This window comes from Papaver somniferum, chromosome 9 (genome assembly GCF_003573695.1).
Source record: "Papaver somniferum cultivar HN1 chromosome 9, ASM357369v1, whole genome shotgun sequence".
In the NCBI taxonomy this organism is placed as follows: domain Eukaryota; kingdom Viridiplantae; phylum Streptophyta; class Magnoliopsida; order Ranunculales; family Papaveraceae; genus Papaver; species Papaver somniferum.
The window spans coordinates 172196475-172216602 of NC_039366.1; the positions used below are offsets into that span (position 1 = coordinate 172196475).

Below are 20128 nucleotides of genomic sequence, written 5' to 3' on the forward strand. Positions count from 1 at the left end.
CTTAACACTTAAAGCTATTCTACCTTGAATGAGTGTATCTCTTTCAGCGATAGATGACTCTGTTACTTGTTTAAGTTCATTTCTCAAAGAGCGAAGAGATTGCTCTTGGTCATCACATAATTTTTGAAGAATACTAAGTTGTTGCGAAGATATCGCCATCTTGTTTAAATAAGTTCACTTCTCTTGAGATAAGGTTTTATTCTCACCTGATAAAGTTTTCATCCCTAAATTAGCTTTGGTTAAAGAATAAGAAAGGCAAGATACTTCATTACTTAATAAATCTTGTCTTTGAACTAATTGGGTATTTTCATTGGTAAGATTATTTATATGATCAAGAGAATATGAATAGAGGTTATCTAATTGGTTATATTGATCCATCAAGATTTCTTTATCAACACGAGCTTCTTCAACAGTTGAAATTGATATCTCTCCATTATTCGTTTCTGGTTTAAGGCTTAACATGCGAAAGTGGGATTTCAAGGATAATTAAATATGGGAAGGATAAACCCATTAAAAAGTCAAATTAAAGACACAAATAAGAAAATCATACCTCTTAATTCATCATTCTTCTTGCGAAGATTGTCACGATCCAGCAAAACATTCTGAAGCTTTTGATTTTCGAGACGAAGAGCATTACATTCTTTTTCCAAAGCTGTCTGCGAAGCAGCTCTGTCAGAACCTAAATGCTTGCTCAGAATTTCGCAAACATTAGACTTGATAGGATCAATAGAAGACTTCTTGCCATCATCCAGGACTTCAGATAAAACTTTGAAAGCAATATCTATTCCTTTCACGGTTTCTTTCGAAAGAGGAAGAGACTCAGGTAGAGAACTGGCAGTGATATAAGGTTGAGAAACATTATCAATAGGAAGAGAAGAGGTTTCATTCATAGAAGGATCAACAAGGGGGGTTTCAATCATTGAAAGGTCAGCTGAAGAAATTAAGTCTGAGGCAGCTTTTTCGCGAATTGGAGATAAAGGTTTATCTTGCGAAGATGTCGCAGGAGATTTAGAAGAGATGAGTAAGTGTAAGGGAACAGAAGTTGGAACAGTTTTAAGGTGGCGAGATTTCTTGAGAGGTTTATTAACATTTTTATCACCCTGCGAATTACAATCCAGATAAAAAACAGAGGCAACAATATTGTTATTATAAAAGGATAGTGTTTCTTACTACCTTCTCATTCGCAGACTTTCTTTTATGCGCAACAACCTTATGCTGCTATTTGGGAATGTTAGGGTTCTGAACTGTAAATCTAGTGTTGGAGGCGCTTTTGCTGAAATAACAAGAGTATGGAAATCACATAAACAACATCAAATAAGGCAATAAACAAGATCAATTTCAGCAAAACCCATAAAGAAGAAAAAAGAAAACTAACCTTGATGAATCCATGGAAAAGATTAGCAGGAAGATTATTTCGAAGAAAATTATGAATGATGAAGATCTGCAAAAGAAATAGTATGAAGTTGAAGAAGAACTTAAAAAGATTGAAGAAGAAAAGTTGCAATAACGAAATTTACAGAAGAACGATGAAGTTGCAGAGAAAATAAAAAGAAAGAAAAAGAGAGTGAGAAAGAATATATATAGAGGGAATTTTTCCTCGAGAAAATAAACACGATTAATACGGAAGGATATAAGCGGTTAAAAAGCAACGGTTACAAAAGACGTGTCAAGAAATAGATGGAAGAAAGAATACGTGTGATAAATGCAGAATATGAAGAGAGGAACAACTGCGGTATTTCTCACATCATTCTCTACTTCGCAGAAAAGATATGAGAAGAGGCAAGATGTAGGATCATAATCTCGCAACAATAATATCTTAGCGAAATTATCAACAACACAACACAACAGCATCGCAGAACAGTTTCAGAAATGATATAATAAACGACGTCAGCTAAAATCATGAGAAAGATATGAGGGTCTTGCGAAAATTAGAGAGTTTGCGAAATTAAGATTTGTAAGATTGCGAGAATGTCGCAAGTCTTATCCGAAAATAAAGGATAGATTAGCTGTCATCCACTATGTATTTCCCTATAAATAGTCGTTCAGTTGTAAAGGAAAATGAGAGATCTTTTTTGAGTAAGAAACAAGTAAATAGGAGAGAGAAAGTCTAGAACAGAGGTCATTCTTGATTTCTTTATCTTTTCTTATAAGAACATTCAAAGATTGATCAATAAAATTAAGAGTGTAAATCTAAAAATGAATTGATTAATAATGAAATCATATGAGGGGTGTAGTGTAGGATTTCCTGCAACTACAATCACCTAAGAAGTAGTCTTTGTTTCTTTCTTTGATTCTCTGTAATACTTGTACATTTATTCCTTCTTTATGTATATTTGTGTTTTCTTTCATTTTGAACTGCATTCATTAAAACAATTCTTCCTTACAATACAGTTAATCAATATAATCATAAATTTTTGATTTTTTTTGCAAATCTATCATATGGAGACAAATAACATTTTCTAACTTCATTCATTCCCATACTTGCCTCTGTTATTTGTATCCAAATGAGAGATTTTATAAATTTTTCTTACTTTATGCCTCAATTTCGCAGTTAATTATATATAATTTCGCAATCTTATGCGAAGTGAATTTTGATTCTTTTCAAAATCTCGTTCCTATGTGGTCTTATTTTGCCTTCCTAATTAAAAGTCTTATTATGCCACCTCTTGTCATTGCGACAAAATCGCAGGACGTCCTTGCACTTTCATGCAAAAACCCATTGATCTTTCCTTAACTTTTTCTTTTGTATTGTGGCCTCTTCATGAATGTTGCGACAATATGACAGGCCTAAATATTCTTGCGAAAATAAAGCCCCATGACATTGTCGTCTTGCGACGAAATCGCAGGACGTCTTCGCACTTTCATGCGAAAACCCATTGATCTCGTGTTATCTTTTTCTTTTGTATTATTGCCTCTTCAGGATTGTTGCACAAATATGACAAGCCTTAATACTCTTGCGAATAGAAAGCCTCATGACATTTGCGTCTTAATACACTTATCAGCTCCCTAATGGAGGGTGCCGCCCTTATCTTCCCCCTGGTTTCCCCTTCAAGTAGGCGTACTTATACCATACAAGGTTAGATCCTCCCATCCAGTCTTAACAACAACCAGTTGTTTTCGCAGCCTCTTATCCCTTTTACCTATAGGGCTTATGGTTACGAGACTGCACCCTAAGTGGGGTTTTCTTCCGTCCAAGTGCTGTATAAGCCAAGACTTGTCAAGAATGGAAAAGTACGCTTCAAACGTCCCTGGCACTCTTGACTCAACCGTGTACCTCGGCGCCTTGATCAGATCTGCACTCCTTGGGAGAGTCCTTATTACCTTAGTCGCCCAACCTATGTCATATGCTTAAGATGAGAATCCAAGGTGCCTCTCCCGAATGGGCTTTTATTGACCCCAAATCTCCATGACTCAGGTTCCGGAGGCGGTGTAGCCTTTCCCTGAGCCATGAAAAAGGTACCCCCTTATATGACGTACTTTAGGTCTTACATTTGCCTCTTGCGAAATTGTATTCGCGAACTAGGGTGTACGCCATAAAGGTTCGCCCCTTTCTCTTTTGTCATTTTTCTCTGATTGTCTTCTGTAAAATTCATTACCTCTGCGAGAGTCTCGTACATCATCATATTGTATTTGCATTTCGCAATCTCAGTTTTGTCATTCAATAAAATATATTTTTGAGAATTTTACTTATTGCGAGAGTGTCGCAACAACTTAATCATTCATACATTTCTTGTTTTTATTACCTTTGCCATCCTCTGCTTCTTTATTATTTTCTATTACTGCTTCCTTGGTAGTGGTATGTTCATCATTTTTATTCTGAGCTAGCGTTAATTTCGCAACATCTCTTCTTCTTTTCTTTCGATTGCATCCACCATCAACCTCTCACTTTTTTGTGTCTCTTTGATTTTGTGTCACCAATTTTCCTTCTTGTTTGCTCTTCCTTCGCAAGATTCTATCTCAGTTTCGTAACACCTCTTTCCTTCAACCCAATCTCCCTTTATGATTCCTACACCGCTAGGGTGAGGGAATTTGATGCACTGGTGGAAAGTTGAAGCTACACCTAGAATCCCATGTAGCCAAGGTCGACCAATTAATGCATTGTAGGGTGATTCTACATCAACGACACAGAATAAGATTTCAGAAGATATTCCCTTCAATGGAATTCTCATAGTAACCTCCCCTTTAGGCTTGTTAGCAGTACCATTAAAACCATATATCTTATATGTTGATGGTATAATATCATCATCTCTTCCTTCCATAGTTTTATAAGTATGATAAAATAAGATATTCACAGAGCTTCCAATATCGACTAGAATTTTGTTAATTTCCCATGATTCAGCTTCATCATCCTCATCTTCTTTCGATTTTGGATTAATTTCTAATTTTACTACCAATGGATTATCATGCACTTCTTCACCTTCGGGAATTTCTTCTGCGGTAAAAGAAATGATTTGTTTCTGTCATTCCTCTAGTGGCGAGATTTTCGCAATATTCATAATTTCTCTCCATCGTTATCTCTTGCGAACACTCTACTCAAAACATTGTCATGAAAATCTTCGATTGTCTTATATGAATGTACGATAGAGTGACAGAATAGATTTTTTGCTTTTGCACCAACTTCTATGAAGAATGTTTCCTTATTTTTCATCGTGTTTACTTTGTGATGCTCTGGTGGTGGTGGCAATGGTTGAGATTGTGGGTGCCCTACCAAAAATTGGTTTAGTTTTCCTTGATCTATCATTCTCAGAATAATTCTTTTTACATTTCTGCAATCATTTGTTGTGTGTCCATGAAAATGATGATAAGAACAAAACTCATGGCTTCTGTGGTTTAGAGGTGGTTCCGTTCCCATGTTCCATGGTGTTGGTATATTCTCCATCAAAATTATAGCTTCCCATATTTTCTCCACACTTGCATTTAGAGGTGGCATCTTGATTTCTTCCCATACTACCTTGTGACCTCCTTGTCCTCTATTATATTTTTGTCTTTGACTTCCATAAGTTTCTTGTGGTTGATCGAGTCTTTGAATCTTGTTATTTCCACCACGATTGTAGAAATTTCTTTCTCTTTCATACTCCTCTTGATCTCGGCTTCCCATAGCCACCAGTTTCTGTTGATTGTTACCCGTCACCTTCTCTTGTTGTACTTGCGAAGTATTCGCTACTGTGTTTATTAGATTGGGTAATAAGCTTGCATTCGCTGTTTGTGAGCTGGTGTTCGCAATTGGATATGATTCCATTTCATTTTGCCTTTCCTCTAGAGCAATGTATTCTTCTTGAAGTTCTCGCAATTCAGTCATTGTGATCGTATTCTTGACTCTGAAAATTTGGACATGCAATAGGTTTGTTGCAAACATAGCATTGATAAATGATAATATAAGATATCTCTCATCTACACGGACAACCATTTCGCTACACATAGTTCTCCATCTTTTAGTCAGGTGTTTCAAACTTTCTCCAATCCTCTGTTTTAATCTAAACACGTCTTCTATACCAGGTCGCGAAGAATTATTACTTATATATGCTCCTAGGAATGTAGTCTGCAAATGATTGAAGGATATTATTGTATTCTTTGGTAGACCTTCGAACCATTTTAACGCCTCCCCTGTTAAGCTGGATGCGAAATACTTGCATAATACAACATCATGATTTTACCATTGCAACATGCACCTCACGTAGGCTTTAATGTGTTGAATTGCACAAGTTGTTCCATCAAAAATGCTGGTTAATGCGGGTAAATTGCATTTCGGTGGTATTCCTCCTAATTGTACTTCCCTTGTAAATGGAGTTTTCGCAGCTTCTTCTATAGCTTCATCCAATTCTCTTCTGCCTACTTCTCCTCTATTATTTAGCATTCCTCTCATTTCTTATAACTCTTTCAAGATTTGTTTATTTACACCTGAATTTCGATCCATTGATCTTTTTAATTTCGCCTCTTTTCTTCTGCGTTCATGTCTTTCTTCTCTCGCGAAATTTTGCATTTCTTCTGCATTATCCTCGTCTCGTCTTCTTCTGCGAGTTTCTTCTTCATCTCTATCTTGAATTCGCAAATGATTATGTCTTTCATTTTCCCCTTCATGATTTTGTTCATTTATTATTAATTCCATTCGTTATCTTTCAACCATCCTATTTATTCTATCGTACTCTTCATTGATATTATCGTTATTCCGATTTTGCGTACGCCTTCTTTCTCGATTGTCGTGATTGTTCTGGCGAATTGTCTCCTGAAGCTCTTGTTCTTCCATTTCCGCTCTCAATCGTTCACGTTCGCAAATTAAACGTGATTGTTCAGCATAATGTCTTTCAATTTCTTCTTCAATCGTCTGTTGATTTCTTTGAGTTTCTCTTTCATGTAAAATTCTTCTTCTTTCCTCTCGATTTCCTTCGCCATTTTGGTCATTTCGTCCCTGACGTTGTCCGTTCTCTTGATTTCCACCATTTTTCCCATTATCAAAAGTTTCATTTTGTGGAACATAACGATCATCAGCTCTTTCTCTATTTTCGCGATATTCTTCATTAGGATTTGATATTTCTTCTTGAATATTGTTTCCAGCATTAATTGTGGGTGAGTTTCGCCTCATTTCTCTTCTAGTCGATCTTGAATATGATTTTGTAATACTTCTCGATCTTCTACTTTGTAGTCTCATATTTTCCATCCTCAATTCGTGATTTTGCCTTGTTAGATTTGCACGTTCTTCTGCCTCAGCTCTTCTTTCTTCATGTATTCTTCGTCTCAACGTTTCTAATGCTCCAATTTCCTCATCTCCATGAATTATTCCTTCATCTGCTTCTTGATTTCTCTCTACCTGTCTATGGTTTCTGGTTTGTTGCTCTTCGTCTACTTCTTCTGCCGAATTTGATTGCCAAGTGTGTATACTCACCCTATCATAATATGTATTCCTCCCTTGTACTAGTGTTTGTTGAATTGGTGATTGAATTTGATTTTCTCTATTACTTCTCATTCTAATAGATTCTCCCATTTCACTTCTTTCTCTCACAACAATTCTCTTGCTTCTTCTAACAGTAGTCGGTTGTTCGGATGTATTTCTTCTTCTAGCCATTTCTTCAATGTTAACAAATTGCAAGAAATTATGTAAAATTCTTAACCAATCGCTCCAAATCTTCACAAATCTCAATATTAATCTTCAATACGTCCCTGTTTCTAGCGCCATTATGTAGTTGCAGGAAATTCTACACTACACCCCTCATACGATTTCATTAATATTCAACTCATTTTTAGATTTACAATCTTAATTTTATTAACGAATCTTTGAATATTCTTACAAGAAAAGATAAAGGAATCAAGAATGACTTCTGCTCTAGACTTTCTCTCTCCTATTTACTTGTTTCTTTCTCAAAAAAGATCTCTCCCCTTTCTTCCCAGTTGAACGACTATTTATAGAGAAATACATAGTGGATGACAGCTAATCTGTCCTTTATTTTCGGATATAGCTTGCGACATTCTCGCAATCTTACAAATGTTAATCTCGCAAACTCTCTAATTTTCGCAGGATCATCACATTTTTCTCATGATTTTAGCTGACGTTGTTTATAATATCATTTCTGAAATTGTTCTGCGACGATGTTGTGTTGTGTTGTTGATAATTTCGCTGAAATATTATTGCTGCGAGATTCTGATCCTACATTGACCCTAAACTAAAAACCACCATCAACACACGCTCATATGGATTCATGGCTTAATAGGTGGTTTTATTGAATTGGTTTAAGGAAACATCACTGATAAGATAAGAGAAATCTTGAAATTAAACATTATGATTACAGTTCTTGGTTCAAATGAATCATATTCATTATAGGTTTTGCTTTTTTGTTTTTTTGAATCATATTCGTTCTAGTTTATTGATGCTCATCAACAAATCAAATATTTTTAATGCTCATCCATACTGAGATGACGATAATGTAAATAAGGTTGATTCGGATATTTGATTTCGTCTTCACATCTTATTCTGTAGTGTGGTTCACCGAGGGAGAGAGAGATTATTTTTTTTTATCTTTTTTTTCTTAAGGAAAAAAGAGGAAGATCCTCTTTAAATTATATTAATTGAAGCCATGAACAGGCTAATTCAAGTACATCAAATATATACAACAAAAAAGTTCAAAAACAAAATATTATAACAACATATGAATTGTAGTATAACGAAAGTACACAATCGTTGACCATAGAAGCAATCGATGTAATCAGAAGGATGATGTTTTGATTCTGCATCCACCATTTGGAAAATTCTTTTTCTTCATCAAAAGAAAATTCTTTGTAAAAGACGATAATTTGTATTAAACATCATTATCATAATCAATTCCAGTAGCCATTGATCTTGTTTGATTGAATCTTGATCATCGTCACACCGAATTGATTGTCTTCGAAGATATACTTGAATATATGATCAGATTACAATTTAAACGCCCTAAGGCTATAGGAAATCGCACCAATAGCGAATACTACATGACATAGAACAACCATGAGATATCAACTGTAAAACTAAAGAATAAAACAAACCCTAAAACCTAAACTCACAAATAATGTGATTTTTTTTATTGAAAGTATTAAAGACTAATTACACAAATCCGAATCTAATCAGAAAATCTGATATATCTGATAAATCCGAGCAAATCTATGTTTGGAGATGAGAAAAAAAGGATGAGAAGAAGTTTTAGATAATTATTCGAAAAATGTGGTTATGCAGAGAAGAGAGAGGTTTTTGATTTTATTTTATTTTATCTATTAATAGACTTGATGCAAATAATTAATAAATTAAGGTTTAAAATTCTTATAACATGCACAAAAATAGACGCATCTCCATAATTTTTTAAGTGTTACTTTCGTTTTGCATGGCTGTCGCATAAAATCAAGAAATTATGAACATATATATCAGAACTTTTCTACATTATTTCTTTTTCTGATAGGAATTATTTCAACATTATATGTCTGTATTATTTGCAAAAAGAATAAAAAAGATCATGTTGACAATTTTTGATATTTGGGATAATTTTAGCTTCCACATGAGTTGAATTTTAGTATATATTTGCAAACCAACATGGGAAAACAGATTTTTACAAGGTTGAGATAGGGTGGGGTTAAGATTGCAGTCGATGAGTGTCAGCGTGAATGCCTTAACTAACGGGCTAATTGTATTCTTACCTTGGCTAATCTTAATTTTTCTTTGACATTTAGCCTAGCCTAATGGACTTTTCCACATTTTGGGGCCTAAGCCACTCCCACATCCGTCACTGCCTCCCATCCCTATCCCAATCCGCAAAACCCTCCACTGTGTCTGCGCGATCCCTCTCGTTGTCCATCTCGGTGCTTTCTTTGGGTGTGTCTAGCAAAGCTGATGAAAGTAAGGCAACAAGAGTGCCGAGTAAGCAAAAAGATCCCCACGTGTCAAAACGCTTGTCCTCCTCCCATCATTTTCGGTTCTGATAAACAGAACATGAACAGTTCCTTATGGGCCCTCCGTTCTGTTTTTGAACTCTACCAAATACCAAAAACAGAAAATAATTTCCATATTATAAAAAATCAAAATAACAAAACATTCCTTTATTATATACTCCAGAAGTTAAACCCTTCTAAAAATCCGAGCCCCCTTAATCACTCACGGCAATCTTATCTCCACTCAGAAGTTATACTAAAAAGAAAGATTATATCATTTTCAATCCTCAAATCCTATCTCTGAACTAGTTTCAGAGTTAAAAATTGAAAGATTTTAGACAAAGTTCATGATTCTTCGTCTTCTTCTTCTTGTTCTGCTCGTACTATCGTAACAGTAAGAACTCGATCACGACTCTTGTCTTTGTAGTTTCTTGAGATTATATGTATAGTTTTTGTTTTCTTATTACCTTACTAACGTCAAAATCGATCGAGATTCCGTTTCTTGAAATCTAAAATGGTGTTTTCTTTAATTTGATAAACCCTTTCGCAATTGCCAAATGATTTGAGTTTCTAATTTTTTCTAGGTTTTTCATTTTAATCTTTATCTTTAACTTGAATCCTACCTTATTAGTAATAAGTGAATCCTGATCATGCCTGTTATGTTTTTGATTGGTTTATTGAAATCAGGGTTTATTTGGGTGTCATGGGGTTTCTCGAAGGATCTTTACCAGATTGTTCTAGTAACCTGCATTGCTCAAAATGGGAGAGGGAGAAAATGAAGTATTGTCTGTGTATTACTAAGGATACTGTTTCATTGTCGCTGGGTATGTTGAGTGTTATCAGTTGGGGTGTTGCTGAGATACCTCAAATCATTACAAACTACAGGGAGAAATCCACCGAGGGACTATCACTTGCCTTCTTGATGACATGGATTGTTGGGTAATACTTACTTACTTACTTCCTATTTACTGTTTCTTCATTTATATGTCAGTTTGGATTTTAATAATGTACTTTCTAGAAGGAAATAGGAGTTTGTGTTGTTTGATCATAGCTAAAATTTGTATTTGGCCTATACGTCTATATATTCATAAGTTGAAACTGTTGATCCTGGACGCAAAAACTTCTCTTTACTCTTGGATTAAGTCATTCGTAGAAATTGTTTTACCTTTTCTTAGAATTCTCTCTATCATGGTCTAACAAAAAGGCTCAATTTCACCTGGGTTATTTAGCCAGGATGCAAGTTGAGCTTTAGCTATTTTAAATTAGTTCGATGGTGCCTTACTTCGATGGTCATGGCTGGTGTTATCTTGTTCAGCATACTTGGTTTGGAGTTTTACCTTGGAATGTGCTTGCATATTGCATTTCTGGGATATTGAGAAGGAGAATGCAATCCCCTGAAGACCATAACTCATCTGAGTATTACGGTAGGAAATAGGTTCTTGTAGGTACATAGGAAGGATGAAGAGTAATAGTTGATTATTACTAAGTTATATTATTTTCCCAACTCGTTTTTTTCATATATATATATATCTCTAGTTCCCATGGTTTTGATACAGTCGTCGCCTTTTACATCCTTTGGAAAATGCTAACCTAAAGATGAAACTTGTGGGCTATCTACCTTTTGACTGTTGTGATTTCCCACAAATACAACAATTTAATCTTTTTTTTGTCTTAAAAGTTTGTACTGTCTCTGGGAAATTATTTTATTTCTCATGTGTTGAATAATTAAATAGATAAACAAGAGTTTAAAAGAAGTCTTGCTTGATGCACGTTGTGTGATATGATATGATATCAAACATACTTTTCTTCTTTTTTTCTTGTGGTTGTTGTTTCTAATATCCCCGTTGTGCTCAAATGTAGAGATCTTTTCAACCTTGTTGGCTGTAAGCTGGAACCTGCTACTGTAAGTAATCTGCTTCCTCCAGTTCTGCAAATACTCGTGAAATTCAAATGTTTTCCCTATTGTTTAACTTCAAAGATGATGTATTAAAATCATTTGGCTAATAAAATGAGTAGAATATGATTTATTAGGCAGCGAGAGTCAAACATTGTGACCACATCTCGGATGAGTTTCCTATCTGGGTTTTGTGGAGGCATATCATATGAGTAAAAAATCATAACTTCTCATGTCGCATGTTGTCATTATTTTTGGACATGAGTTGTATAGGCTTGTCTCTGATGATATGTTCATGCATAGAGCAATAAAGAAAATAAAACTTGTGCTTAGTTATCATTAGATCTCTGGTCTAGCATATGAAATTAATGTAGCTTGTCTATCCACTAAAAAACTGATAGGCGACCTTGATCAATGGGTTCATTTAGTAAATTATATTCACTTACTATGGTTATAAATTGTTTTGCAGCTTCCAACACAATACTACATGGCAATAGTAAGAACTCTACCCACGTCCACAGGTTATCTGGTCTATTTTGCTACTTGATTTAAACCATATTATGCTATAGGAAGCAGGCTATGTAACTGTATGTCTTCTAACATGGATCTCTGCAGTTATATACAATAACAACCAGTATTCTTGCTTCGCAAACGATATACTATAGTCATATCTACCACCGTCTTAAAGCAAAGCGACGAGTCATTCCAAACAAGGTGAGGATATAATAGACAGAGACTTCTTATTATGGATCATACTACATTGTTGAGTCTCTAGTTTGTGATCGTATGATGTTTCAGTAATGAGTAGTTTGACATCTAGAAGAAGCCTTTATAGTTTATTCTCTATTTCTTTTTCCTGTCTGTACCTCTATTGATATTTGATAGTGAAATGAAAGAAGTTAGTTTCATGGCTAAGGGTAAGGAATCTGTATATCGTATTCACAAGTTTGGTAGTCTTCTCTGGTCATCTAATTCTTTGTGTTGCCATGAATAAGAATAATAATCATTTCCTCGAAATATTCAACTCAGACTAGAAATCTTATGCCACCAACTCAAACTAGAAAATCAAAGAAAATAATAAATTCTGTAGCTTTAATAGGACATAATCTCAGAATTGTAGATAAAAAATTTACTCCTTTTATAAAGACGGGGAATGTCATAATAATCTTATGCCTCCGAAAGTGGATACTGATGTGCAATGTAGTCCTCCCTAGACATATAATCCTACATAGTGCCTTTTTGTGATCATATCATGTTATGTGTTCTGCATTTTTGTATTACTCACGTTTTTTACTCAGAAATTGCTGATCTGTAGACATGCTTTACTTGATTTCATAAACCAGGGCCCGAACCAGTCAGAGACGGTGGATAAAATAAATAATAAGAAGATTACCTGCAAAAATGGTCTGAACGTTTTGGCGGGGGGACATGTGCCAAGCTCACCCATCCCCGTCACTGCTCCTATTCTGTCTCGTTATGGTTCTCTTGGGAGAGACATGTACTACACATAAGCATCGTTTCTCTTCTTTCAAAACTTCATTCTTGATAGTAGGATGCGGTAAGTTTGAGATAGTTACTCGTTGGTCATCTGGTCATTTTAATCATGTGACTAGTTTGCTTAAACAGGTTACCAGAAAATTGACCCACCTCATTGGTACCGTATTTCGGTTTTCTCAAACCGGTTTGGGTATTCAGCAAGCCGATACTCCAAATTAGCGCTTCCAGATCCTTAGCTTATATATCTAATATAAGAACTATACTACTAGCACCCTTAATGATTTGAAAGTTAACTACTTTGTTTATCTTATAATCATTAGCTTAAAATTCTAGGTTCTAAGTGCTTTTTTCAAACTGAAATGTCCGGTTGTAGCCCTGTAGTTAATTAGTTCATTGTATTTATATAATTATCTAAGTATGTATGACTGATGTTATACCTAAATGGCCCCAGAATAAGGTTCCAAAGCGAAAAATGTATCAAATAGCATAAGAAATATGTATACCACAACACACCCGATACTTGCATACACACGCATTATGTACTATGTATCGTTCCCCATACTGCATAGTGGAATGGAGCGCATGCCTCGTAACACCATGAAAAAATATCACGAATTTGTCATAGTTGCGAGGTTGTTCTAATCTACGAAGCTATGTGATTTTGTTTTATTTTTTCACAAAAAGCTCTTGTTGTGGTACTTCAGTCTTATGGCCATTTGAATTTATCTGCTAATGTTTCTTCACATTTTATCTGCTAGTCTTAATATTTCTTCACATTGTAATTGTAGTAGAAGTGTTCGGCTCAACATTCCTGTAGGGTGACTCGTTGTCTGTTCTGTGATTTTGTTCATCGTGCATGCTAATTTATTGTCTATTGAATCTGGTTAAATGTTCAGGTCGGCTAGATCTCTGACAAAAAGTCGTACACCTACAGCTGGATCTTATCTAGCACAAACCCGTGGTTCTGAACAAACAACCATAATTCACACCGCTGGCCAAAATGCTATTGAAGAGCCTCTGCTTGGTGATCCTATTTCTGCACAATCCGCACCACACTCTAACACAAAAAATATGCTGTGTGCAGTAAGCCTCACATTGTCATTGACTAATAAGGGTTTGTTTGATTAGTATTTCCGTGCATCTTTTTTGTGATACTAAGTTTCTTTGTTCCCCGGTTGCAGGTCTTCGCATTGACATTCTTCTTTAGTAGCTTCAGTTTCCAGTATTCTGATAACAGTTTAAACCAGATTCTTGATAAACCAGGAAGAGGAGTTGTATTCAGAATAGGAAGAAAGATTTTACATGTAAGGTCCCTCACCTATCTTAGTATGTAGATTCTTCTATTAGTTATTTGAACAAATGAGGCCAATTCTAGATGGTTAGGGTAAGGAGAACATACTGAACTATGTTAGTGAACAACCCATATAATTCACGCTTGATGCAACTCCTAAGGTATTCTTCCAGGATGATGGTCCACTATTTATATTTGCTATATCCACGAAGTGTTCCAATGATCACATTCTTGTCCAGAACCTATCCATGATGATCACCAATTTAGTAGTAAGCTGTGGGCATCGAGTTGTCTCTGTGGTTTCCTCTTTTTCGAGAGTTGGTGAGTCTTTTTATTAGCGGAAATGCAAGTGAGACCACTAATACCGTGTCTCCATTGGCTTGAGTTTTTCAGAGCAATGACCAAGTGTCATCGGTACATGGGAGTGATATTAACAGTGAAATGGGAACCATTCTTGGCTGGGCAATGGCTGCTATTTACATGGGTGGAAGACTTCCACAGATATGCTTAAATGTGAGATTCTCTACCTCGCCAACCATTCCTTGTTGATGCTTTGGTTATACACATTACTTTCTCTTTTTTTTTTGTCTGCTTCAACAAAATTTAGCTTACCCGTTTGCCTTACAATTGCAGATGAGAAGGGGAAATGTCGAGGTAAGCCCCTGCTTACTGCTATATCTGATTTGTTGCTCTATTTCTTTTGTGTTTCTGTTATGTCAATTTGCTTGTACGAACAACTAATATGTGAATCATTTGAGGCGCACTTCTAGGCAACCTTTTTTAAAAGTCAAAAAACATGTAATCAAAAAAGATTAGACATACGTAGCCTTTTTGAGGCCTAAAAAATAGGTTACTTAGCGTCTAGGGTTGGTAGAGGTTGATCATCATTCCTTACTCGCTGATCTAAAATAAGTAGACAAAGGATGAGGAGGAGAAAAAGCTGCTGAATATTATGAAAAACATTCCTCAAAGCATTCGAGACAGACGCCTTGAGGCACGTCCAAAAATGCCGATTCGCAAGGCAAAATTCTTTTTGAAACCTAGGTAGCTTTATCTTGTATTACTTAATACTCTTTTACTGTTATGCAAACTTGCAGGGGCTCAATCCGTTGATGTTTATCTTTGCATTGGTTGGAAACATTACCTATGTTGGAAGGTGATTGTTTTGATATTTCTTTGACTTTGGTAATTGTGATCTTTCTCTTCCTCTTTGAGTTTTATTGATGAATCATGTTGTTAACTTATCCAGATTTATTTGTTTTATGTTATGTCTACTGCTTCAGCATACTTGTTAGCAGCTTGGAGTGGTCAAAAATAAGGCCTAATCTGCCGTGGCTAGTGGATGCAGGAGGATGTGTTCTTTTAGATACTTTTGTATCCTTTTTCCATATACTTCATGAAAATTTCATTGTTGGCCATCCTCTTAAATTACTATTTGATTGCTCAGAATCTAGTGACTTGAAATTCAAGTTTATGCTTGAATCTGTTGTTGGTTCTTCAGGCGTCTATTAAATCCAATTATTAAGAAAAGACATACTTGAATTGTCATGAGTGAGACTATTGAGGGGATCATACTTCGAACTTTCGTGGTGATAACCTTAACAGCTACTCCAGATACTCATTCAGTTCACCTATTTCCACTTGAGGAAACCTAGGAATCAACAGAACAATCATGGTGATCTAGGTACAGCGTAGCTCTGTTGCAGTAAAATTTTCAGGTGATTTTCCTCCCCCCATGTCCCCCTCTAATCCTACTAATAATCTTGAATCACGTCTGTTTTTCCGATTAACTTAATAATACATATATTGCTTCCGTGATTTATGAGCATTGTTATATGTTGCAGAACTTCCTTTTTCGCATTTCAAGCTAAGAGCATCTAAGTTTCACGAAGGAAGCTGATGAAAATCTGTCAATACCCCAAAAGAATCTATGTTGGAAGCTGATGAAAATCTGTCAATACCCTGCATGTGTTTTTTTGAGGGGTGTTGGTATTGAGGCAGCAGCCTACGGTTGATGGTCTCATGAGTCATGTATAGCATTTTTCACCTTAAAACTTGCTTCTTTTTTTCTTCTAACAGTGATCCCTTTACAATTCTGGCCATATTCATCCATGGCTCAAGGGTCTTCGTGTTAGAGGTTGGTTAAGGCTTCTCTGAAAGTTGGATGTTGTCAATGGCTGAGCGTCATTAAGATTTTGGTGTCAGAGGTGAAATCCGTGGCTGATTTTAACCGGGCCGACTTGCCTGGAAACAAAATTTTGAGAACTCAAACTGTGTATCATAAAACCCCACTAAAAGGATTTATCATTAATGCTTCCTGGTAACTAGTTTCGATTAAACAACATTCATCATTAATATGCTCCCAAACAATACAAATTAATTAAGGAAATAAAACTCTAATTAATCAAGGAAATAAAACTCTGCATAGAATATTATCCATTTACATGCGACAGTCGAATCATTCTTTAAATGTGCAAAACTTATACTCTGGAATGAAGTTTATACGGTTATATGACTACTAATACAATCCTAAGTTTATTTACTGCTCCGCTATCTTGTACTTGTTAAAGTTAGTAGACTTTTCTTAGGGTTATCTTCAGGGATCAACATGGATTTCAACAGTTAACTGAAGTGATATAGTGAGAAATCATAGTGCCACATATGAACTGGTGAGTCGAAAAGTGATCATTTTTCTTGGGTTGGAGCTGATTCCATCTTTTGGACGGGTGGGGCTGTAATTTCTGCAAGTGTAAGGTCTGTTGAGCTATTGTTCCCTGAGCGTTCACGGATTTCCCTGTACTCTTGACATATGGCACACAGATGGCAGCATAAATGAGTTACAAAGTCTCCACAGGGCGCTTCCTAATATCAAGACCAAAATAGATCCATTAAAAAAAAAAAAGGTACACCAGATGATGCTTTTGTATGCAGAAAGGAAACTCGGTAATGAAGAGCTAAATACAAATTTGCCATAGCTAAAAGTAAAACCCCCTCTGGAGCTAGACCTAAGATTCCAGAGTGAATTTCATGCATGCTAGCTTTATGAACTACTGCGAATCACAGAGCTAATTGTTTCAAGGAAACCCAGGGAAAAGGTTGGCTTACCGGCAAATTGTACTTCAACCGTAGTGCTCTGCGGTACCCACATGAGTAACAGGCAACACAGCATCCTGGAAAGCCCAATAGAAGGCCTTCACTGATTAGACAGCAGAGAGAGTTAACAAGACCGCACAGAAGAAAATGGGTCATGCAGGACCCAATCAAAGTTCCAGAACCCAGAAAGTCAGCATTCTTGCCAAACAAATAGCAAGGGCATAGAAGACCTATACAACCTGTAAATTGATAAAACAATAAGAATTTGCTAATCAGATAAAAAGGAGTGCAACCATGACCAATGACATGGTTTAGATTTCACTATTTCATATACAATAAGATGAGTCTAGTTTCAGGCTTTCAGCTAAACCATGAATTTCAAAACACCAGATAGGCCAGGATACCCATATGTACTAACTGGATAAGGAAAAAGGTAAATCATAATGAATGGATAAACAAGATCAGAAAGAAAAGGGACATCAACTAAGTGAACAGCATGCTGGACATGGATTTCCTAATGCGGGCTTAGGACGATAATGCTAGTCTACCTTTTTAAAGAAAACGAGAATGCAAGAACATGAGATGAGTAGATAACTACTGATCAAACAAAAGATAGAATACGCAAAAAGAATAAAAATATAAGTGTTCTGCCTGTTGTTAGCAGAAACTAATGACCTCAACATCTCATATACGGACTGAAAGTATTAACAATAATCATAAGCATCTGGTCTACTTCTCTTCCACTGGAGACATTACTTTATTTTTCTGTCGAGTTGTATGTACCAGAAAAGATACAGTTTTACGGCAGTTTAAACCTTTTATCTATGAAAAAAGACAATTGTCTTTCCACTTTCATATTCAACTGCAGATTGTAACTATGAAGAAAGACAATTGGCTATCCATTTTCATTTTCAACTGTAGTTTGCAACTATGAAGATAGACATTTTGGCATTCACCATCAATATACTTTGATCTCTCCTAATGAATGACAAAGACCCTCTAAGTGCAGTATAATTTATTTGTTTTTCGATCACTAAAGGAAATTCATTGATCAAACAAAGGGGCATAAAAGCTAAGCGTAGTCTAATTGTGCATCTGGATACCTAGTGCTGCATAGTTACCATATTTCGAATACTGTGAAAGGACAATAGTCCCACATCATGAACTTAAAATATAATATGGAAGGGCTGCTCCACTCATTGCCAATTGGTTACTTTAACAAATACTGAGCAGTCAGCTAGCTTAAGCAATACTTGAGTTTAAGAAAAACTACATCTTACCAGAGTAAACGCATTGTCAGTATGTTATATGGGTGTGTGATAGGTCTTTCACCAAGAGGTGGTTCGACAGAAACACAAAATACCAATTACACTAACCTATTCTATGCCAAAGTTGCAAGTCATTTCCATATCTTAGCAGCACAAGACAAGGGTTTAGTCGTTACTGGAATTGATTATTCAGTAAAATCATCACAACAAAGATTTTATCACAATTGTTAGAATCTCTCTAAAATATCAAATTGCACCTTGAATAAAAATATTATTCCTTCTGATTAATCAAGAGGGGTTCACAAGGCATAAAGTAGCATACAGCTCTGCATGTCATCACAACAAGCACATATTCCAGAAGTCCATTGCGCAGGGCCCGGAGCAGGAACTAGGTCAACGACTGATGGAACAATAGCCGCCTCTGGGTCTGAGTGACTTAGAGGAATGTACCGGGGAGGCACATAATTGCTTTGTCCTTTCATTTACTCTGAAAGAAGAAGAAAATGTTCAGCACACAAATTGGCATTGAACATTTAAAGAATTTACAGAATTTTTTTTCAAAATTATGAATCTGATATAGAATTCAACAATTCAAGATAAGATCATTTGAATTTTTCATGTTAATAAAGTTTAATCTCCTGAAATCCAGATATGAAAACTTACCGAACTTACGTTTTCCTTAATCCAGATATGTATGTTGAACGAAACTGAAAGTGAAAACCCTAATAAACGGATTTAATCGACAGAATTGATATTCGAAACCGAAAACAAACGAAAGAGATATCGTCAACCTAGGCAACAGAGCAACGAGCCCTAGTAAACGACAGAGCATTGATTTTGGCATCGTGTAAACGACCTGTAATGAAGACATCAAACACAAGCCAGCTGCTAGTGGGGGCCTGTTTTTTTTTTTTAAGCACGTATTTATTAAAGAAACTAGTTACAGATTACGGTATCTAAGAGCATCTCCAATGTAAATGGTGGAGGTCATAAAAAGAAGGCTATTATTAGGGCGTCACATTTCATTAGAGGGGCGTCACTTAATAGGACAAAAACGGATCATCCAGAAATAATATTAAAAACCCTTTATTTCAAATAATTTTGTAATAACCGAACAGTCCTTTAGTTAATTTTAATTTAATTCAATTTTATTAGATAATAATTAATTTCTACGGTTGGAATCAATCCAAACCTGGACGTAAAACCAATTTCTACGGTTGGAATCAACCCAAACCTGGACGTAAAATCAATTTCTACGGTTGGAATTAAAAGGAACCTGGACGTAAAATTGAAATTTACGGCTAGGTTGACGAAAGGAAAATTTAGTAAACTAAACCTAGACGTAAAATTGAAAATTACGGTTGGAATTCAACTAAATCTACACGTAAAATTGAAAATTACGGTTGGAATTCAACTAAACCTAGACGTAATACAACAAGCAAATCAAAGTTTACGGTTGAATTGAACTAAACCTAGACGTAAGTTCTTCAAAAACTAAATTACGGTTGAAAAATCTAGTATCGTACCCAGATGTAACACTAGCAAAAAGTAACTAAACCCTAATTTTACTTCGATTTCATTCAATCTAACCTATTTTAAGCACAAAAACAAGTAAACAAAGATGAGTATGTTCGATTATTACCTTACATACACCATGGGTTTGTTCGATGAAATGAATTCAAATGGATTTACGACGAAAAG

At 35.6% G+C, this 20128-nt stretch overlaps 2 protein-coding genes across 3 annotated transcripts; one reads left to right on the top strand and one right to left on the bottom strand.

The window, feature by feature from the left end:
* Positions 1–9620: 9620 nt before the first annotated feature.
* LOC113314262 lies at positions 9621–16381 on the top strand. Its single transcript, XM_026563043.1, has 14 exons — positions 9621–9778; positions 10072–10323; positions 11245–11287; positions 11748–11774; positions 11894–11992; positions 12622–12785; positions 13672–13858; positions 13957–14079; positions 14460–14579; positions 14700–14720; positions 15164–15222; positions 15350–15440; positions 15681–15784; positions 15911–16381. The coding sequence occupies exons 2-13, from the start codon at positions 10088–10090 to the stop codon at positions 15759–15761; spliced, it is 1251 nt and encodes a 416-aa protein (XP_026418828.1). The 5' UTR covers positions 9621–9778; positions 10072–10087; the 3' UTR covers positions 15762–15784; positions 15911–16381.
* Positions 16382–16446: 65 nt separating this feature from the next.
* On the bottom strand, positions 16447–19271 carry LOC113314263 (cell number regulator 5). Of its 2 annotated transcripts, none has more exons than XM_026563045.1 (4): positions 19100–19271; positions 18750–18914; positions 17172–17398; positions 16447–16928 (listed from the first exon to the last, which is right to left on the bottom strand). In XM_026563045.1, the coding sequence occupies exons 2-4, from the start codon at positions 18907–18909 to the stop codon at positions 16752–16754; spliced, it is 564 nt and encodes a 187-aa protein (XP_026418830.1). In that variant the 5' UTR covers positions 18910–18914; positions 19100–19271; the 3' UTR covers positions 16447–16751. The 2 variants fall into 2 exon arrangements, with proteins under 2 accessions (XP_026418830.1, XP_026418829.1); XM_026563044.1 differs by having other exon boundaries at positions 19091–19270.
* Positions 19272–20128: the final 857 nt, after the last annotated feature.